This window comes from Dendronephthya gigantea, unplaced genomic scaffold (genome assembly GCF_004324835.1).
Source record: "Dendronephthya gigantea isolate DGI-Jeju-01 unplaced genomic scaffold, DenGig_1.0 000022F, whole genome shotgun sequence".
NCBI lineage: Eukaryota > Metazoa > Cnidaria > Anthozoa > Malacalcyonacea > Nephtheidae > Dendronephthya > Dendronephthya gigantea.
The window spans coordinates 2087349-2102832 of NW_021163032.1; the positions used below are offsets into that span (position 1 = coordinate 2087349).

The following is a 15484-nucleotide window of genomic DNA, read 5'->3' on the forward strand; positions in this document are numbered from 1 at the left end:
CTACGCTTCTCGCGGCCCACAAAGAGCCTGGCTTGCGAGGTTGGTATAATAACAGAAGTCTTACATGAAGTCTTTCTAGAGCTGGTTCATAAAAATGATAAAATGAAAATGGCAATGAATGATGATACATTTATAAATGTACACGAAAGTGTAAATGTCTGTTACCCTTATACCCAGTATAGGAGTGATCATATACTTATGTAATAGTATCTCTGGCTTTACCTTAATTAGGGTTAGGGTTATTGAAAATTTTATGACGTCATGTACGTTAGTTCGATATGATCTAACGCCGACCCTAATCTAATTCTGGTCCTATGCTAAGTTGCAAGCATGTTTCGTGCTCATATACAAACATACAAACTACGTAACCATGCCTTGGTTATGATGTCAAATATTGTGACATGGATAACCACGCTGTTTTAATGGTCAAAAGCTTAAATGTCCTATGTAAAGTTCAAGTATGTTTCGTGCTCATGAACAAACATTAAACAATATATGAATATAACCATGCCTTGGTTATGATGTCAAATATTTTGACATGGATAACCACGCTGTTTTAATGGTCAAATGCTTGTCCTATGTAAAGTTTCCAGCATGTTTGGCGCTATATACAAACATTAAACAATATAACCATGCATGCTTTGGTTATGATGTCAAATTTTTTGAAATGGATAACCACGCTGTTCTAATGGTTAAATGCTTGTCCTATGTAAAGTTTCCAGCATGTTTGGCGCTCATATACAACCAATATACAATATAACCATGCTTTGGTTATGATGTCAAATATTTTGACATGGATAACCACGCTATTTTAATGGTCAAATGTTTGTCCAATGTAAAGTTTCCAGCATGTTTGGCGCTCATATACAAACATTAAACAATATAACCATGCTTTGGTTATGATGTCAAATTTTTTGAAATGGATAACCACGCTGTTTTAATTGTCAAATGCTTGTCCTATGTAAGGTTTCCAGCATGTTTGGCGCTCATATACAAACATTATACAATATAACCATGCTTTGGTTATGATGTCAAATATTTTGACATGGATAACCACGCTGTTTTAATGGTCAAATGCTTGCCCTATGTAAAGTTTCCAGTATGTTTGGCGCTTATATACAAACATTAAACAAAATAACCATGCTTTGGTTATGATGTCAAATATTTTGAAATGGATAACCACGCTGTTTTACCGGTCAATGCTTGTCATATGTTAAGTTGCAAGCATTTTTCGTGCCCATATACAAACATTTAACAATATATGAATATAATCATGCTTTCATTGCTTTTGAGTTTTGTTATGTCATGATGTGAAATATTTTGAAATGGATAATCACGGTGTTTAAATGCAGTTGCCCTATGTAAAGTTGCAAGCATGTTTCGTGCTCATATACAAACATTAAACAATATAACCACACTTGGTTATGAATCCAACTATTTCGATACCTGGTATGGATAGCCACGCCGTTTTTTTTGTCCTATCAGTCTTAGTCTAGTGGTGCATGAAGACAATTGTTTCGTAACTTTTAGGTCTCTGATTCGAATACTGGGAATACTGGGATATTTTCATTATGACTTTGAAAAGGGATTTATTCATTTAGGTAAAAATATACACGCTGTTTTAATGGTCAAATGTTTGTCCAATGTAAAGTTGCAAACATGTTTCGTGTCCATACTACACGAGGGTACGAATAAAACCATATTGTTATGTGCATCATCAATGATCCAGTGCTGCATTTATAAGATTAGATCAGATCAACTGATCTCATAATACTACACTGGGTAGACCGATTAAATTCCAGATGAAGCTGGATTTGGAAAAAGTTTGACGAGACCCTCAAAAAGGTAGACTGGGCGACTAATGTATGTGGGAAAACGAATGGGGATCATGTAACTATGGCGTGGCACCAGTCAACTTTCTCCATCACATAGAGATGTACAATTCTTGATTGCTGCATGTGGCATTAGTCCGAGGAAGCAATTTCATTCAACAGTAAATCATCATGAAACCTCCATTGCTGCTTGTTGGATCTTTTTCTGAAAAGCCTCAGACTGAACTTGCTCCAAAGTTAACAACGACAGTCCTAACTGATCTTCCTGAAAGATATTATAAAATCCCAGCTGATTTCATGATATTTCTTTCCTTCAAATATATAAAACAGCGAAAAAAGTACGATTCGTCTTTTTCCAACAAACATTATACATTATATTCGACACGAACTCTTCATGCAAGTCTTCAACTTCAGTACGAATTTTTTTGCATCTTGTTTGATTTAGTTATTAGTTAATATAAAACAAAACTATTCCGGCCCAGGTTTTTAGAGTATAATACAAATGATCTCTTACCCTACGAAAAGGTTGTGCCATTTGACGTAGAAAATGCTTCGCAACCTAAAATTATAAAGCCAGATATTCAAGGTCAATGTATAAATAAAGTTTTGCGTCGAAGACGATCATTAGTCAGGAATTACACGAAATAATTCACCTGAACGGCCTCGTCGATGGTCAAATTACAAGCGGCATCTTTTACATACTCCTAAATATTTGGACAGTATTTAGTACAAATTTCTTTTGTATCAGCAAGCTAGACCAAATGAAAATACCGCATAATTTACCTGGATCCATTTGGGAAGTTTACCGCGTTTGTCCATCTTTGCAAATCTCTAAAAACATTCGGTGTTAATTACACTTACAGTTAAGGAAATACATGAATTTCGACATGACATTCCAACTAATTTTTAGGTTGAACTTTCTTTGTTCTGTAGCTCAGTAATCGGGCTATTTAGACCAGGGAATAAGGTTACTCAAAGAGGCTGACAATTTGGTTTTGTGGTGGGATAACTGCGCCATATCACAAATTACAGGCGACATTAAAGCGCCTTTTCTTCATGGCCAAGTATTCGTTCCAAGATACCGTAATAAAAAGAGGAATCTACAGTATATCGCGATTTAAGTTACACATACTTTATCAGCAAACACCATCACTCCATAGTCAGTTTTACCACGGATCGCCCGACCTACACACTACGTCGCAAGAAAAAGAATAAGTTAGGAACTTTCGAATAAAAAAACTTCACGACACACCGAAGTTATAATGGTCTTCTAAAGTCGAGAGAAACTGTTACAATATGACAAAGTTATATACGTGTTTTCTAGCTGGGACATCTAGAAGTTGAAAAAACTGTCCCGGGCCTACCTGGGCGGCATGTCTCATCGCATCGAATGTCAAAAAATCATTTTCTCTGATGTTAAATTGATCCCTCAAGTATTCCAATCTTGCCTGAAAACGAATTGGATATAACGTGTCGACTCTTTGATAAGCATCGTGTTTCTCATTGTCAACATCATATTAATGGAAAAGTGAATATTCTCAAACGTTAGCGGGGAGATAATGAAGGACTAATCATGATACAATCCAACCCAGTGAATCCAACCTCGTACTCAGGGTCTTTTCTCCGTGCTCAGACTCTGGGCTCACCCGCTGGGGGTTGTATACAATCATATTTACAAAAAAACAGTAGGGCTGTGTTGTATGTACAAATAGTGAAATCAAGCGGTAAGGAACACTGAATATGCGAGCTCATATTTTGCTTGAAGCTTCTTTTCTTTTGAAAGATCTTTGGGTTTCAATTATCTAATAATCTATTACAATTCAATCTCAACGATGTTCTTATAGATATTCCAGAAGCTCAAGCTCATATGCCCAGCGCCCTCCCCCCTTCCCCCCCCAAAAAGCAACCCTCACCTTAAGTATTCTACTCTGCGTGTAGACATAAGGAATGCCAAACATTATGACTGCACGGCCAAGGTGATGATCTAAGTGGGTTCAAAATAAATTAATATGAAGTTCATATACATTTTAAACATAAGCACATGCAGTAAGTAAACCCGAGTTAGCGTGAATCGAACTTTCAAAAGGTGACTATTCTAAAATTGCCAATAATGCTTGTAAATTCTGTGATGAATGTGTCTTATCAAACACGTACCAAAATCTATTCCTTCCGAGACTTTCCCGCGAGCGACAGAAAGAAGAATCGCTCCACGACCATTCTCACAAGCCTAGAAATACAACGTTAAAACAATACAATAAACATCGAATGCCTTTGAAACAATATAGCATTTGTATCCCTAATCATATAACAGTGAATTTGAGAATGACAATCTTGAATGTTTAAAAGAACAGTTAGGTCGGTAACGAAATTACGGTTTTTAACTGTAAAAAGGGTTTTCTGTTGAATATAGCTATGAACTTAAGGAAGTTTTATACAATATTGCTTACTTTTTGGTAATTATTTAAAGCTAGACTTGTTTCTGCAGAGTCTTGTGTTTCGATGAACAACAACTTATTCTTCTGAATATTTCCAATTATTCCCTGAAATATAAATAATCGCTTTCAAATTTTACGACAAACTACTGTATACCTATCTTAATTGATTTAACAAGTTCCGCTAACAATACATGAATAGTACAACGAAAAAATATGTTTGTAAAAAATCGATTAAGTTGACGACAAAATGCAAACTATAATTTGATGATACCCTCCATTACAAATTCCTATCATGTTTTAAGAAAATGTTAATCGCACCTGATCGTTCCATGCAGATACAACGGTCTCCTATAACGAGAGAAAAATGCATATGATGTGAACTTTAATTAGAAGGCTATACCGTATTCTCAACCCTGTATAGAAGTTGCAACATATATTCTCAAAAGTTTTCTCAACCCTCTACGGAAGTCGCTATTACTGGGACAGGACAAAGATATCCAAATTTCTGGAACATGACGACAATCAGTGTTAAAATGCCTGGCAAAAACCTGACTTTTAATGGTAATGCAATGCTATCGCACAATATTTCCTACCATGTAATGGTAGCTTGGGAAAAAGCAGACAATTCCATCAGGAACAGCCATTGAGAATTCCGCTAGTAAGATTCCATAGTTACGAATTACAGCTGAAAATGAAAAAAACATTTGTCAAACGAACACCGCTCGTCATAACATGACATTACCTTTATTTCATGCATGTTAGGCTGAATTCAAGAAACAAGTGAAACAAAATATACAACAGTACTTAATTTTACTTATTAAATTGATGAATACTATGATTGAATTGGATTTAGACCTTTAACCACGATAAAAAATACCACAGCAAGTCGCATTATTGACTATGGTCAATGGTACCATAGTCATAATACTACAATAGTCAATGGTATTATCGTCACGAGTATCATAGTCAATGGTATTATAATCAATAAAACAAAACCGTCAATAATATACCATTGCCAATCAATAGTATCATAGTCAATAAGTATTATAAATAAAACTACAATATAAGTGAATAATATACCATTGCCAATCAATAGTATCATAGTCAATAAGTATTATAATTAAAAGTACAATATAGGTCAATGATATACCATTGCCAATCAATAGTATCATAGTCAATAAGTATTATAAATAAAACTACAATATAAGTCAATGATATACTACTGCCAATCAATAGTATCATAGTCAATAAGTATAATAATGAAACTACAATACATCAATGATATATACCATTGCCAATCAATAGTATCATAGTCATTAGTACCTATAGCCAATAGTATCTTATTTTATGGTACCAGAGTCACTAATAATATATATACCCATATCTTCTCTTGTTTCAAACTTTGACGAAATCACGACTTGATCGTTGCCCCGACTCACAACCTAAAACCAATTACATTTGCTGTAGTCATTTGAAGAGGATCAACTTTCATAAACTGTGATAAATTTCAAGACTCACCAGAGGACACAAACATGTTCTGCTAAGGGTCATTGTAAATGTCGCCATGGTGACAGGATTGAAATCCAACATCTTGGGATACATGTCAACTGGAGAGAGAGTCTGAAAATGAACACACAAAGTTGTGATAGTGGTTGATATTGACGATAACAGTGGTTGATATTGACGGCACTTACTACATATGTCGATATAAACTGTAAAACGCAACCTATTTTTCGCTAAGGCAGAAATTGAAGCCATGCATGATATACTACAGGGAGAAACGGTGAAATGATAGAAATCTAATTTTCACTCACACCAGACGTGATCACGACCGATTGAAAGCGGTCGAAAATCGGTTTCACTGCAATTGAGGCGTCCATACAGCTAAAGAAAAAAAAAACTAGACATAAATAGATAGTTGAAAAAAACGTTTTAGAGAGCTTGTATTAACAACAATTTCAAGAGGTTCAGACTCATATCTAAAGGCTCGTTTCTACACCTTTTGCCGCAATTTTATGTGCGATTAGCTTAAATTTTCACAGTTGCTCCTGGTTTGTCATATAGATAAATTCAATGTATAGAATTCGTTCGGAAAATTTAGTTATCCATACGCTCTATTACCAGTTCTATGGAACGCGATTCTGTGATATTCATGAATCATTATTGTGTGATATGCAACATGCAACTCGTTTTAACGGACTCACCTGAATTGAAGAATGGGGTTTGGAATGGTCGGCGTTCGATCATCAAAAGGTTCGATAATCAAAACAAAACCTAGGAAAATGTTATGAGAAAATTAAGCTGGTGTGTGGGTGCAATTAGTCAATTCTTTAATAAACGTAATATTCTAGTGTATGGCACTGTTAAGCAACTTTTTGCAGAGAATATTCACTCAAAACATTTTAATTCAAGATGGGTTGAGAATGTTTTTCCAAGTTGGAATTACCATTAATTTAAGAGTGGGATGTATGTATATTCATGCACTCCCTAAACGTAAACTGCTAAAAATATGTGTTCCTGAAAATTACCTTTGGAGTAAGTGCTTACAAGTGTTGCGAAGTTAGCTATAAGTCTGAGTGGTCCATAATCTGCAATATCTGGCAGTTCCAATGTGTACAGCAACGACTGAAGTCTCTCCGAGCAAAATCTATATTGATAGCCAGAAATGGAAATGTTTTGTAAAGCTCGTTCACAATTGCACCGTTTCTATGCTGTTCAGTGCAATTTTCGTCTTTTTGAAGATGTAAACGAGTGAACAGTTACGATTGCTCTTATGTATGCTGACTTCTGTTACAACATCCGCAGCCTGTATGTACACTGTACTCGTTCACATCTATCAAAAGACGAAAACCGCGGGAAATTGCGTAAACAGGCCTTAATAAAGCAACATAGAACAAGGAGGGCAGCACCAATCTGGTACAGCAATATCACCTTACCGTAACGGCTTTCTCTCGATGCAAACTTGCTGGTAAATATGTTGTAAGAAGGACAAAGGCGTTTCGGAAACCACGTGGTGTATACGTAACCTTGTCTGAAACAACGAAACACGTCACTTTCACTTTCAACCACATTCTACAAGACGTAATGAAGTGCCAATATTTTGGGTCTTATTTTTGAACTACTTATTCATCGCGTCTTATTCCAGTTCGTATAGAGTTCACTAGTCTGGAATTCCAAAAGTTGAAAAGGTGTTTATATCACATTGGGTTTGATACCGCATCTTAGACACAAGTGAACCATCTTGTAATGTTACTGTTACTGTTATGAGGAAGAACGTGGCCGCAGAATTATGTAACTTGCCTTTAAATATTCTATGAACCTTCTCATAAAGCCAACAAAATGTTCAGCTTTCCGAATATTTCCAGGAATTGCCTCTAGAATGGAAAGAAATCTGATGGAGTCCATTTTGCACCAACTGAATAAAATGGCACAAAAATAAACCGGTTTCACACTGAAAGATACGAGTAATTTCAGGATTTTCTTGGGCCCCATTGGAGTAATTTATAGACCATGAAATGTGTAGATACCAGGGACCGCGGAGCGTTTTTCGTATTGCTGGAGCTCTGAACCGCGCGCCTGCTAGGAGAGTCCGGGAAAGTTTTGAAATATACATAGGCCTTTGAAATGGCCGCAAATGCCTCTCAATTAAAGGATTATTGGGAAATAGTAGATACTTTGTAAAGTTTCCAGCATGTTTGGCGCTCATATACAAACATTAAACAATATAACCATGCTTTGGTTATGATGTCAAATATTTTGATATTGATAACCACGCTGTTTTAATGGTGAAATGCTTGTCCTATGTAAGTTGCAATCTTGCTTCGTGCTCATATACAAACATTAAACAATATAACCATGCTTTGGTTGATGTAAAATATTTTGATATGGATAACCACGCAGATTAAATAGTCTAATTTTGGTGCTATGTAAAGTTTCAAGCATGTTTGGTGCTCATATACAAACATCTATATAAAGTTGAAACTTGCAAGCAACGAATATGCCCGGAAAACGGTATACTCGACCATGGTCGAATGTGCCGGAAAACGGTATACTCGACTACGGTCGAATATACGAAGAATCGGTACATTAGACCATGGTCGGAAAATGGTACACTCGACCATGGTTGCATGAGTATACAGGAAAACGGTATACTCGACCATGGTCAAATATACTAATTTCAATCCATTTGTAAACATGGTGGATATTTATGACGACAGATATCGTTGGAAATTAGAACACTCATTTTTTTGAATTGGTTATTAAAATATACGTTGAAGAAGTAAACGTTACGATAGTATTCAAGATAAGACACACTGCATATACTTGCATGTAAGCAGCCACCCTGCTTCGCGGTCCCGGGATACGTTATCAGTAAGTTTAAAATATGGCGGTGAGAAATGGCATAAGAGGTTTTCTATACCTTGTAAAATATCATCAGGCAAAACTACACGGAAAAGAAAATGTGAAATGTCAAACAGTGTTATATATATAGCTCAGTGCTACTCCTGTTCTCGGGTACCTGGAGTCATAACAATTTGTACCTGGATTGGCCATAACTTGATCTGCCTCCCGAGCAACATTCGCCTCTCTTAAACCTTGGCATACAAAACAGTTTTCAGAAAGAAGGTTCATGTTTCTCAAGCACTAAGATTTCGGTTTTGGGAACAACTCTTTAGTCTATTTAAAAGGCTTCGTTTCATGGCCCCACTAGGTAGGAATTATGCGACTCATAAAAATAATTTACCTTCAACAAGTTGATTATATTCTTCTCGTAACCTCTCTGTATCAGACATTTTTAAACTAAAAGACAAACATAACATGCATATTACGGTTAATAAAAGCAGCAATAACTACGGTTTTAAGACTAACCTAAAACAATTTTAATATTGAATTGAGTTTAAAGAGGATGCAGTTTACATCAAGTTATTTATAGCTACAGAGAGACAAAAGTTGACTTACTTATTTATGGTTTGCGAAAGCGACTCGACATTATTATGAGCTCTTTCGAGGGTTCTTTTTGTAATATTTACACTCATAGATTCTATGCACACATTATCTGAAACGAAAGAATTTTTTCAAGCTTTTAACGGCGAGTAGCCTAACATTGATCTTAAGGCATCTCAAGCTATAACACAGGAATCACAAGGCAAAAACGATACTTATATTTTTCGCCTACCAATGTTATGGGCTTCATCGAAAACAACGACGGACGACTTTGCGAGCTCTTTGGATACCAAGTCAGCAATTTTTGGATCAAGTAAATAATGGTAACTATAGACGACCACGTTAGCATAGTAAATCTAATAAAAGAATAAGGATACATACTAAAAATCAGAATATTTTATCGAGGGATTTGTTTTTAAGATGAATATTTTCCCGCCAAAAAACCCCCCGCGAAATACTATTTTGATAATATGCCGCGTTTTTTGGCGGGAAAATATCTCAAAACGGAACTAAAATCTTTTTCGTTTACTAGTCAAATTCAGTCTATTTTAGCTATTTTACTTTGGTTACGTAGCGTAGTAAACCAATTTAATACGAGTATTTCGTGGTTATACAAAACACTGGGCGACAAAGGCCTTGTTGAAAATCCATGCAGCAAATATAGAAATAGTGCCACGAATGTCAACGCAATTTTGAATACTTAAAATGATTCTAAAAGTAGTTTCATTCGTGGTAAAATTACTTTTTAGATGTTTACGGTTTGCAAAACCTATTGAAAAATTCAGTATTGTTGCATGTTGACATCTCTGGTTTTGAGCAAATTTACAGTAAAAATTCCTCTTGTAACACTATAAACACTTGCTCTTTTAGTGCATAAGTTTCTAGTATTTAGTAGCCATTATTTTTGTTCTCCCAGGTATACTGGTTTTCCTCTTCCCAAGAAAATGATAAAACCTTTATATATTATAAAGCTATACCATCATAAATTTACTTACTGCATATCGTGCCAGGAAATAAGGACACCATCCTTTCTCGCGTCCAACCTCTTGTAAGTCAGGCTAAAGAAATAAATGTCCGTGAGACAAAATGCTTCCGGGACTCTGAAAATCCTGAGACAACGTGCTTACAAGGTTATACACTCCAGGCGCTAATTGCTGTTCGCGACCACAGCTTTCAAATTCCTTTAAAACAAAAATAAAATCTCAATTAAAATGGAGGATGTGAGGGATCTTGTGTTTGGGGAAGAGGGTGCATGTGAGCTCAACGCTGGGATGAGGGTTGATATGTTACTCAAGTTCAAGAGCTGCATTTGTCCATCAACACTCAAAGCAAATTTGAAAACGAATAGTTTTGTACAACTTCCATTATTTTGAGAACACTTTATTGAATTTAACTTTGAGTTTTCTTTGTGAACTTAAGATTTACATGTTTTCCACCGCACACCCAACTTAGGGCCTGTTTATATGATTCCGTCTAGCCGGGATGGCATGTTTTCATCCCGCTTAGCCGGGAAACTCGCCTAGGCGGGATGGCGTGTTTACATGGAGTTCATTTTGTAGTGCAGGTTCGTTCGACCGCATGTTTTATTGAATATGCCAACATATACACATGCTCCAAATGTATGTTTATCGCGAATCATCTCAGCTCAGATGGAGTGTTTATATGGCAATTTCTCGTCCCGTCTAAGCGGGATGGAAAAGTGGTCATATAAACACTAATTAGTGTTAGCTAGTGTTTGTATTACAAGCAGGATCTCGGAAACTGTCCCATCCCGGCTAGGCGGGATCATATAAACAGGCCCTCAAGCCATCTTATTCCAATTGTGTAGCTTCAGTGAATGCACTATGCAAGATTATTCAAATGGATGGGATTATGGAAAGTGATATCAAGATTAAATAGTTTAATAAATTCCAAACCTCATAAAAAGAACACACAGGAACTCTGCTATCATTTTTATGTCTTGCTCTGATGTAAGATGCTGTTAATGTCTGACATTTTGAGTCAACTTTCTTACCATCTCTGTCTACATTTACCTACACATAGAGATAAACAAAATCTTGAAAATACTGTTTGTATTGTAACGTTGTTTACACAGAAATGTCTGCATTAAGTTTACTTAAAGTGACCATGTGCAATATGCCAGAAAGTCCACTAAACCCTGTGTACACCCCTCAATATTTTAATGGCACAGCCTGCATGGGTAGAATTTAAATCTGTGCCCAATTTTTTCCATTCTCAAACTGCTAATACAAAGACCCAGCTCAGGTATTTGAGTGCTGCACCAATAAGTTGAGTGTAGTGTATTATAAATGGGGCTAATCCCAAAAACTTTAGAATCTCCTCAGGAGAATTTAAAATCAGATCTTATCATATAAGAAGATAAACATTCCTTGGTTTTTGCAGCCTAGCAGTTTCCCTTTATTTAATAAATATACAATTTACCTCAGGATGAATGCACAGATTTTTCCTAGAACTTAAACCAACTCCAAGAATTTTAGGTTTTACGCCACTCTCCTTCTCATAATATTCCAGTAGAACTTTAAGTTCTTCTAAAACCTAAAAGTTGAACAAGTTTAGATACAAGTATGTAAATTCCAGTTCAATCCAACTTTAGGATCTCACTAATTTTCTTTAGAAATGTAGATCAAAAAATTTTTTTGTATAATGTATATAAGAGATGGGTAGATTATTTCAGATCCATACATATATACATAGACTATAAATTTAGTCTAGCCTGAGTGATTTGATTGGGAGGAAATGAAGGACTTTTAAACACTAAATTATATAATTGCTTTGTATATACCTTTTCCATTTCTGGGACTGTACGTGAACAGTATATCAATTTGGTGAGTTCCAATGGCTTGTTCTATAACAACATGAAAAAGGTTATTAATATTATCTGGCTAGTTAGACTTCTGAATCTAGTGAGGGAAGGCAGTTGAACATGCTCTACCTCCCATCACTTCGACTTCTCAATCTTTGACTGTACAGTTGACATTTACCAATGATAGTCAACTATTACAAATCAGCTTCTACAATATACATTTCTCCCCATACTATGCTTACCATGAGATAGGCAACAATTAATGACAGAAGGGATATTGTCTTTCCAGTTCCTGATGGCATTTCCAGAAGACAGTGACCCTAAATATTAAGGACATTTAAGAGCAATTTTAACTTTCATTGCTTAGCAATCAGTTATTTCAGGCTAAGGGACTGGTCATAATTTAGCAGGGGGGGTGGGGAGGTGTAATTCAATATTTTAAGGAATGATATTTTGCAACCCTGTCTTGCCTTATCCACAAAAAATCATGCCCCCTCCCCTTGTTCGAGACGGTAAAAATGCCCCCCCCCCATCCGTCAACGTTTTGATAAACACTGCTTCAAAATGAGAAACTACTGTAATCTGCACCGTCAATTCAAAATAGTAATTACACCTTCAAAAATTTTTCTGACAACGTTTATATAAAGTAATAAAATTAATTTATATACGTCCACTTATATATATTCCAAGGGTGGGTAGACTACAAGTTTTGTGTAGTTCGCTACAACTACTGCTATTTTAAAATAATGTAGTCACCTACAACTACTGCTATTGTCAAAAATATGTAGTTTGGTTCTTTTGACTACGTGTACAGCTATATCGCTAGAAAAATGTAGCGAAGTATTCGCTACTTCGCTACAACAAAATTCCTGGTATCCGTGTTTGTAATTTATATTGATTTCACATGTTTTAAACATATGAAATGTTAAGCATAATATGCTCATATATTCTGATACTATGGATTAATGGCGGATGAGCCAAAGAATTCTAGAACAAAATGTGGGTCCAAACGAGATTTGACATGGTATATTAAATGACTAGTTTTGTATTATAGTGTATGAACTATAGAGTATATAGTCGAGGGATATTAAAAAATCGAAAAGTGGCGAATAGCGATTGTTGTTGAAAAAGTAATCAACTACTTCGCTACTTTTAATATAGAAAATATAGTTCGCGACAACTTCAAACTACCAGTTTTAAAAAGTAGTCTATACAGTTACTCGCAAATTGTAGTTCGCTACAGTTGCAAACTCCAACAACTCCGATACTACCCACCCTTGACATATTCATATGTTAAAATTTGGTTTTAAACATAATATGTTAGTTATTTCTAGTGAAAGACCCTGCTATTTAAAATATAAATATTTTAACACAGTGACTTATATAACTTTTCATTTTAAATTCTATAACTAATTTTGTTTAATGTTCTAAGCAAAGCTTATGCAGTGCAACTCAAAGTCTAAGCATGTATAAAAGAAATAATTACAACCAGAAATAAGCAACCCCCCCCCCCTTATAACTGTCTAACATTTTATGAACCCCCCTTTTTTCTGGCTAAAAAATATGTGACCCCCCCACTATTTCCACCTCCCCACCCCCCCTGCTAAATTATGACCAGTCCCTAATGACTAAACTAAAGAACCTGATTTTTTTTTAAAATACTATGTTAACAAAAGTGTTTAGTAGAAGATAAGGTGAAGAGAGATTGTGGATAGCATTCCGATCAACAATAAACAAATTTGTAAGAACATTTCACGGCTGGCAAAAGCATTTGTGCATGTGTCTGGAGCTTAAATCAAATGTAATACTCAAGACTGATCCCACCTTTTAGAGTCATGTTGTCATGGAGAGACATATTAACCACACACCAATTTTAAAGGGTGAAGACTTTCTAACTTCAAAATAAATAGGTTTATGACTTAAAGCACGACTTTCCAGCTACCTTGGCATCTAATGATCTTTTCAATTCAAACATGTACGAATATTGTTCTGGATAGATGTAATCATAGGGAAAATATACCAGCAAGCCATCAATATTGATCCTATAAAGCATAAACACAGTGTGTTTTTTATTATATATATATCATTGAACATTAGGAATGTACATATTGGTATGTGTGCAGCAAGTTAAAAATTTGAAAGTTAATTCTCATGTTGCAACTGACAAGACTAGGATATTTACCGGGATAAAAATAGCCATTGCTACTTTGGATTACTTTCATTTTGTCGAGTCGTGGTAATGGATTATGGATTTGGTTATTTAAAATTGTTGCGCAGTTTCATAGCAAATTACAAATAGAGTTAATAGTTACACTAAATGTACGTGTTTTAATCGGCAGTATTACTTGGCACTTTCCCCGTATTTCCACCGCAAAACACTTTGTGTTCATTTTCCAAAAAAACTACCGGCACATTTCTATCAAATATTAAAGCTTCTTGCGCAAAGCTTTGTATATTTAGAAGGTTTGAATCGCTTAGTTCTGAATTTTCACCCATTTTCACATGATATCCCACTATAATATCAACTCTAATTCGATCAATCACTGCTCCCGGATATTCTGAACGTTACGTATAAAACAATATACAGCAATAAAAAAGTAAAACACACTTCATCTTTGCTCTCGAACTGTACAAATTCCAAAATTCTAAGAACTATTCACAACTATTCTCCGTCAAAGTCCGCCATATTGCTTAGCAATTTGCGCATGCTCACGGCCAAGTGCGCTAAGCTTTAAAAAAGTCAAACCCTGGGTCAAACCCACTGTGGTCAAACCAAAGCCAAAGAGCCAAACCATATCTGTGGTCAAATCCTACCAAAAAGAGAGAGAAGGGAAAACCTGAGGGAAAACTACTCTTTCAGGTTTTCGCACAAGAGATTGTGGCCTAATATCGGAATCACTTGTCTGTGGCTACGAAAATATCTGTGCCATCAGCATATGTTATAAAGCGGGCTATATTCGTCAATACAATACAATAGGGTTTCAAGCCATTTTTCACGTTACTGACGTTATGAAAATACAAACTTTCAAGCGTAAACAGGGACGTTACCGGGCGTACAATAGCAAAGGGGGGGGGGAGCCGTGGCCGGGAGTCGAAAAATTTAGTTCGAAAACTTTATTCAACTCGGTCGTTCATGAATGCGTGTTTATTACGACAAACCTTGTCAACCAGATCAATTGCATTCATAATACGCCTATATACCCGCGCCTCACTGTCGACTCTCGATATATATAACGAAAATTTTTGGCCGGCGGTAGAGTCAATAAAGCACACAACTTATTATATTTTAATGTTTTCTGTAGAATCAATTTCATTTACGCCACGATTCTTAATCGCGTTCGGAATGTGTTGCATAATGGCCTAAGGTTCGAAGCTGCGCTATAGTTTATCTGAACCGCCCTATAGTTTATTTGTATGCTGTTCTTCATCAATAGACTAATTCTCGTCCA

At 35.7% G+C, this 15484-nt stretch overlaps 1 protein-coding gene across 1 annotated transcript; it reads right to left on the reverse strand.

Annotated features, from left to right (window-relative positions):
* Nucleotides 1–1358: 1358 nt before the first annotated feature.
* LOC114522242 (general transcription and DNA repair factor IIH helicase subunit XPD-like) lies at nucleotides 1359–14726 on the reverse strand. Its single transcript, XM_028542885.1, has 31 exons — nucleotides 14644–14726; nucleotides 13978–14077; nucleotides 12278–12355; nucleotides 12015–12077; nucleotides 11654–11767; nucleotides 11128–11244; nucleotides 10339–10392; nucleotides 10207–10269; nucleotides 9444–9567; nucleotides 9227–9323; nucleotides 9012–9067; nucleotides 8809–8862; nucleotides 8688–8711; nucleotides 7568–7641; nucleotides 7204–7298; nucleotides 6796–6914; nucleotides 6472–6541; nucleotides 6082–6151; nucleotides 5786–5887; nucleotides 5646–5709; nucleotides 4861–4952; nucleotides 4586–4615; nucleotides 4280–4372; nucleotides 3987–4059; nucleotides 3746–3816; nucleotides 3197–3280; nucleotides 2965–3024; nucleotides 2616–2663; nucleotides 2486–2536; nucleotides 2347–2391; nucleotides 1359–2097 (listed from the first exon to the last, which is right to left on the reverse strand). The coding sequence occupies exons 1-31, from the start codon at nucleotides 14646–14648 to the stop codon at nucleotides 2002–2004; spliced, it is 2286 nt and encodes a 761-aa protein (XP_028398686.1). The 5' UTR covers nucleotides 14649–14726; the 3' UTR covers nucleotides 1359–2001.
* Between the last annotated feature and the right edge of the window lie 758 nt (nucleotides 14727–15484).

Excerpts from the sequence above, each read along its gene's own strand:
- LOC114522242 (XM_028542885.1), bottom strand. Across the intron at positions 6,915-7,203 it reads ATCGAGAGAAAGCCGTTACG|ATTTTGCTCGGAGAGACTTC; the intron begins GTAAGGTGATAT and ends CTATCAATATAG. Across the intron at positions 6,152-6,471 it reads AACCCCATTCTTCAATTCAG|CTGTATGGACGCCTCAATTG; the intron begins GTGAGTCCGTTA and ends TTTTTTCTTTAG.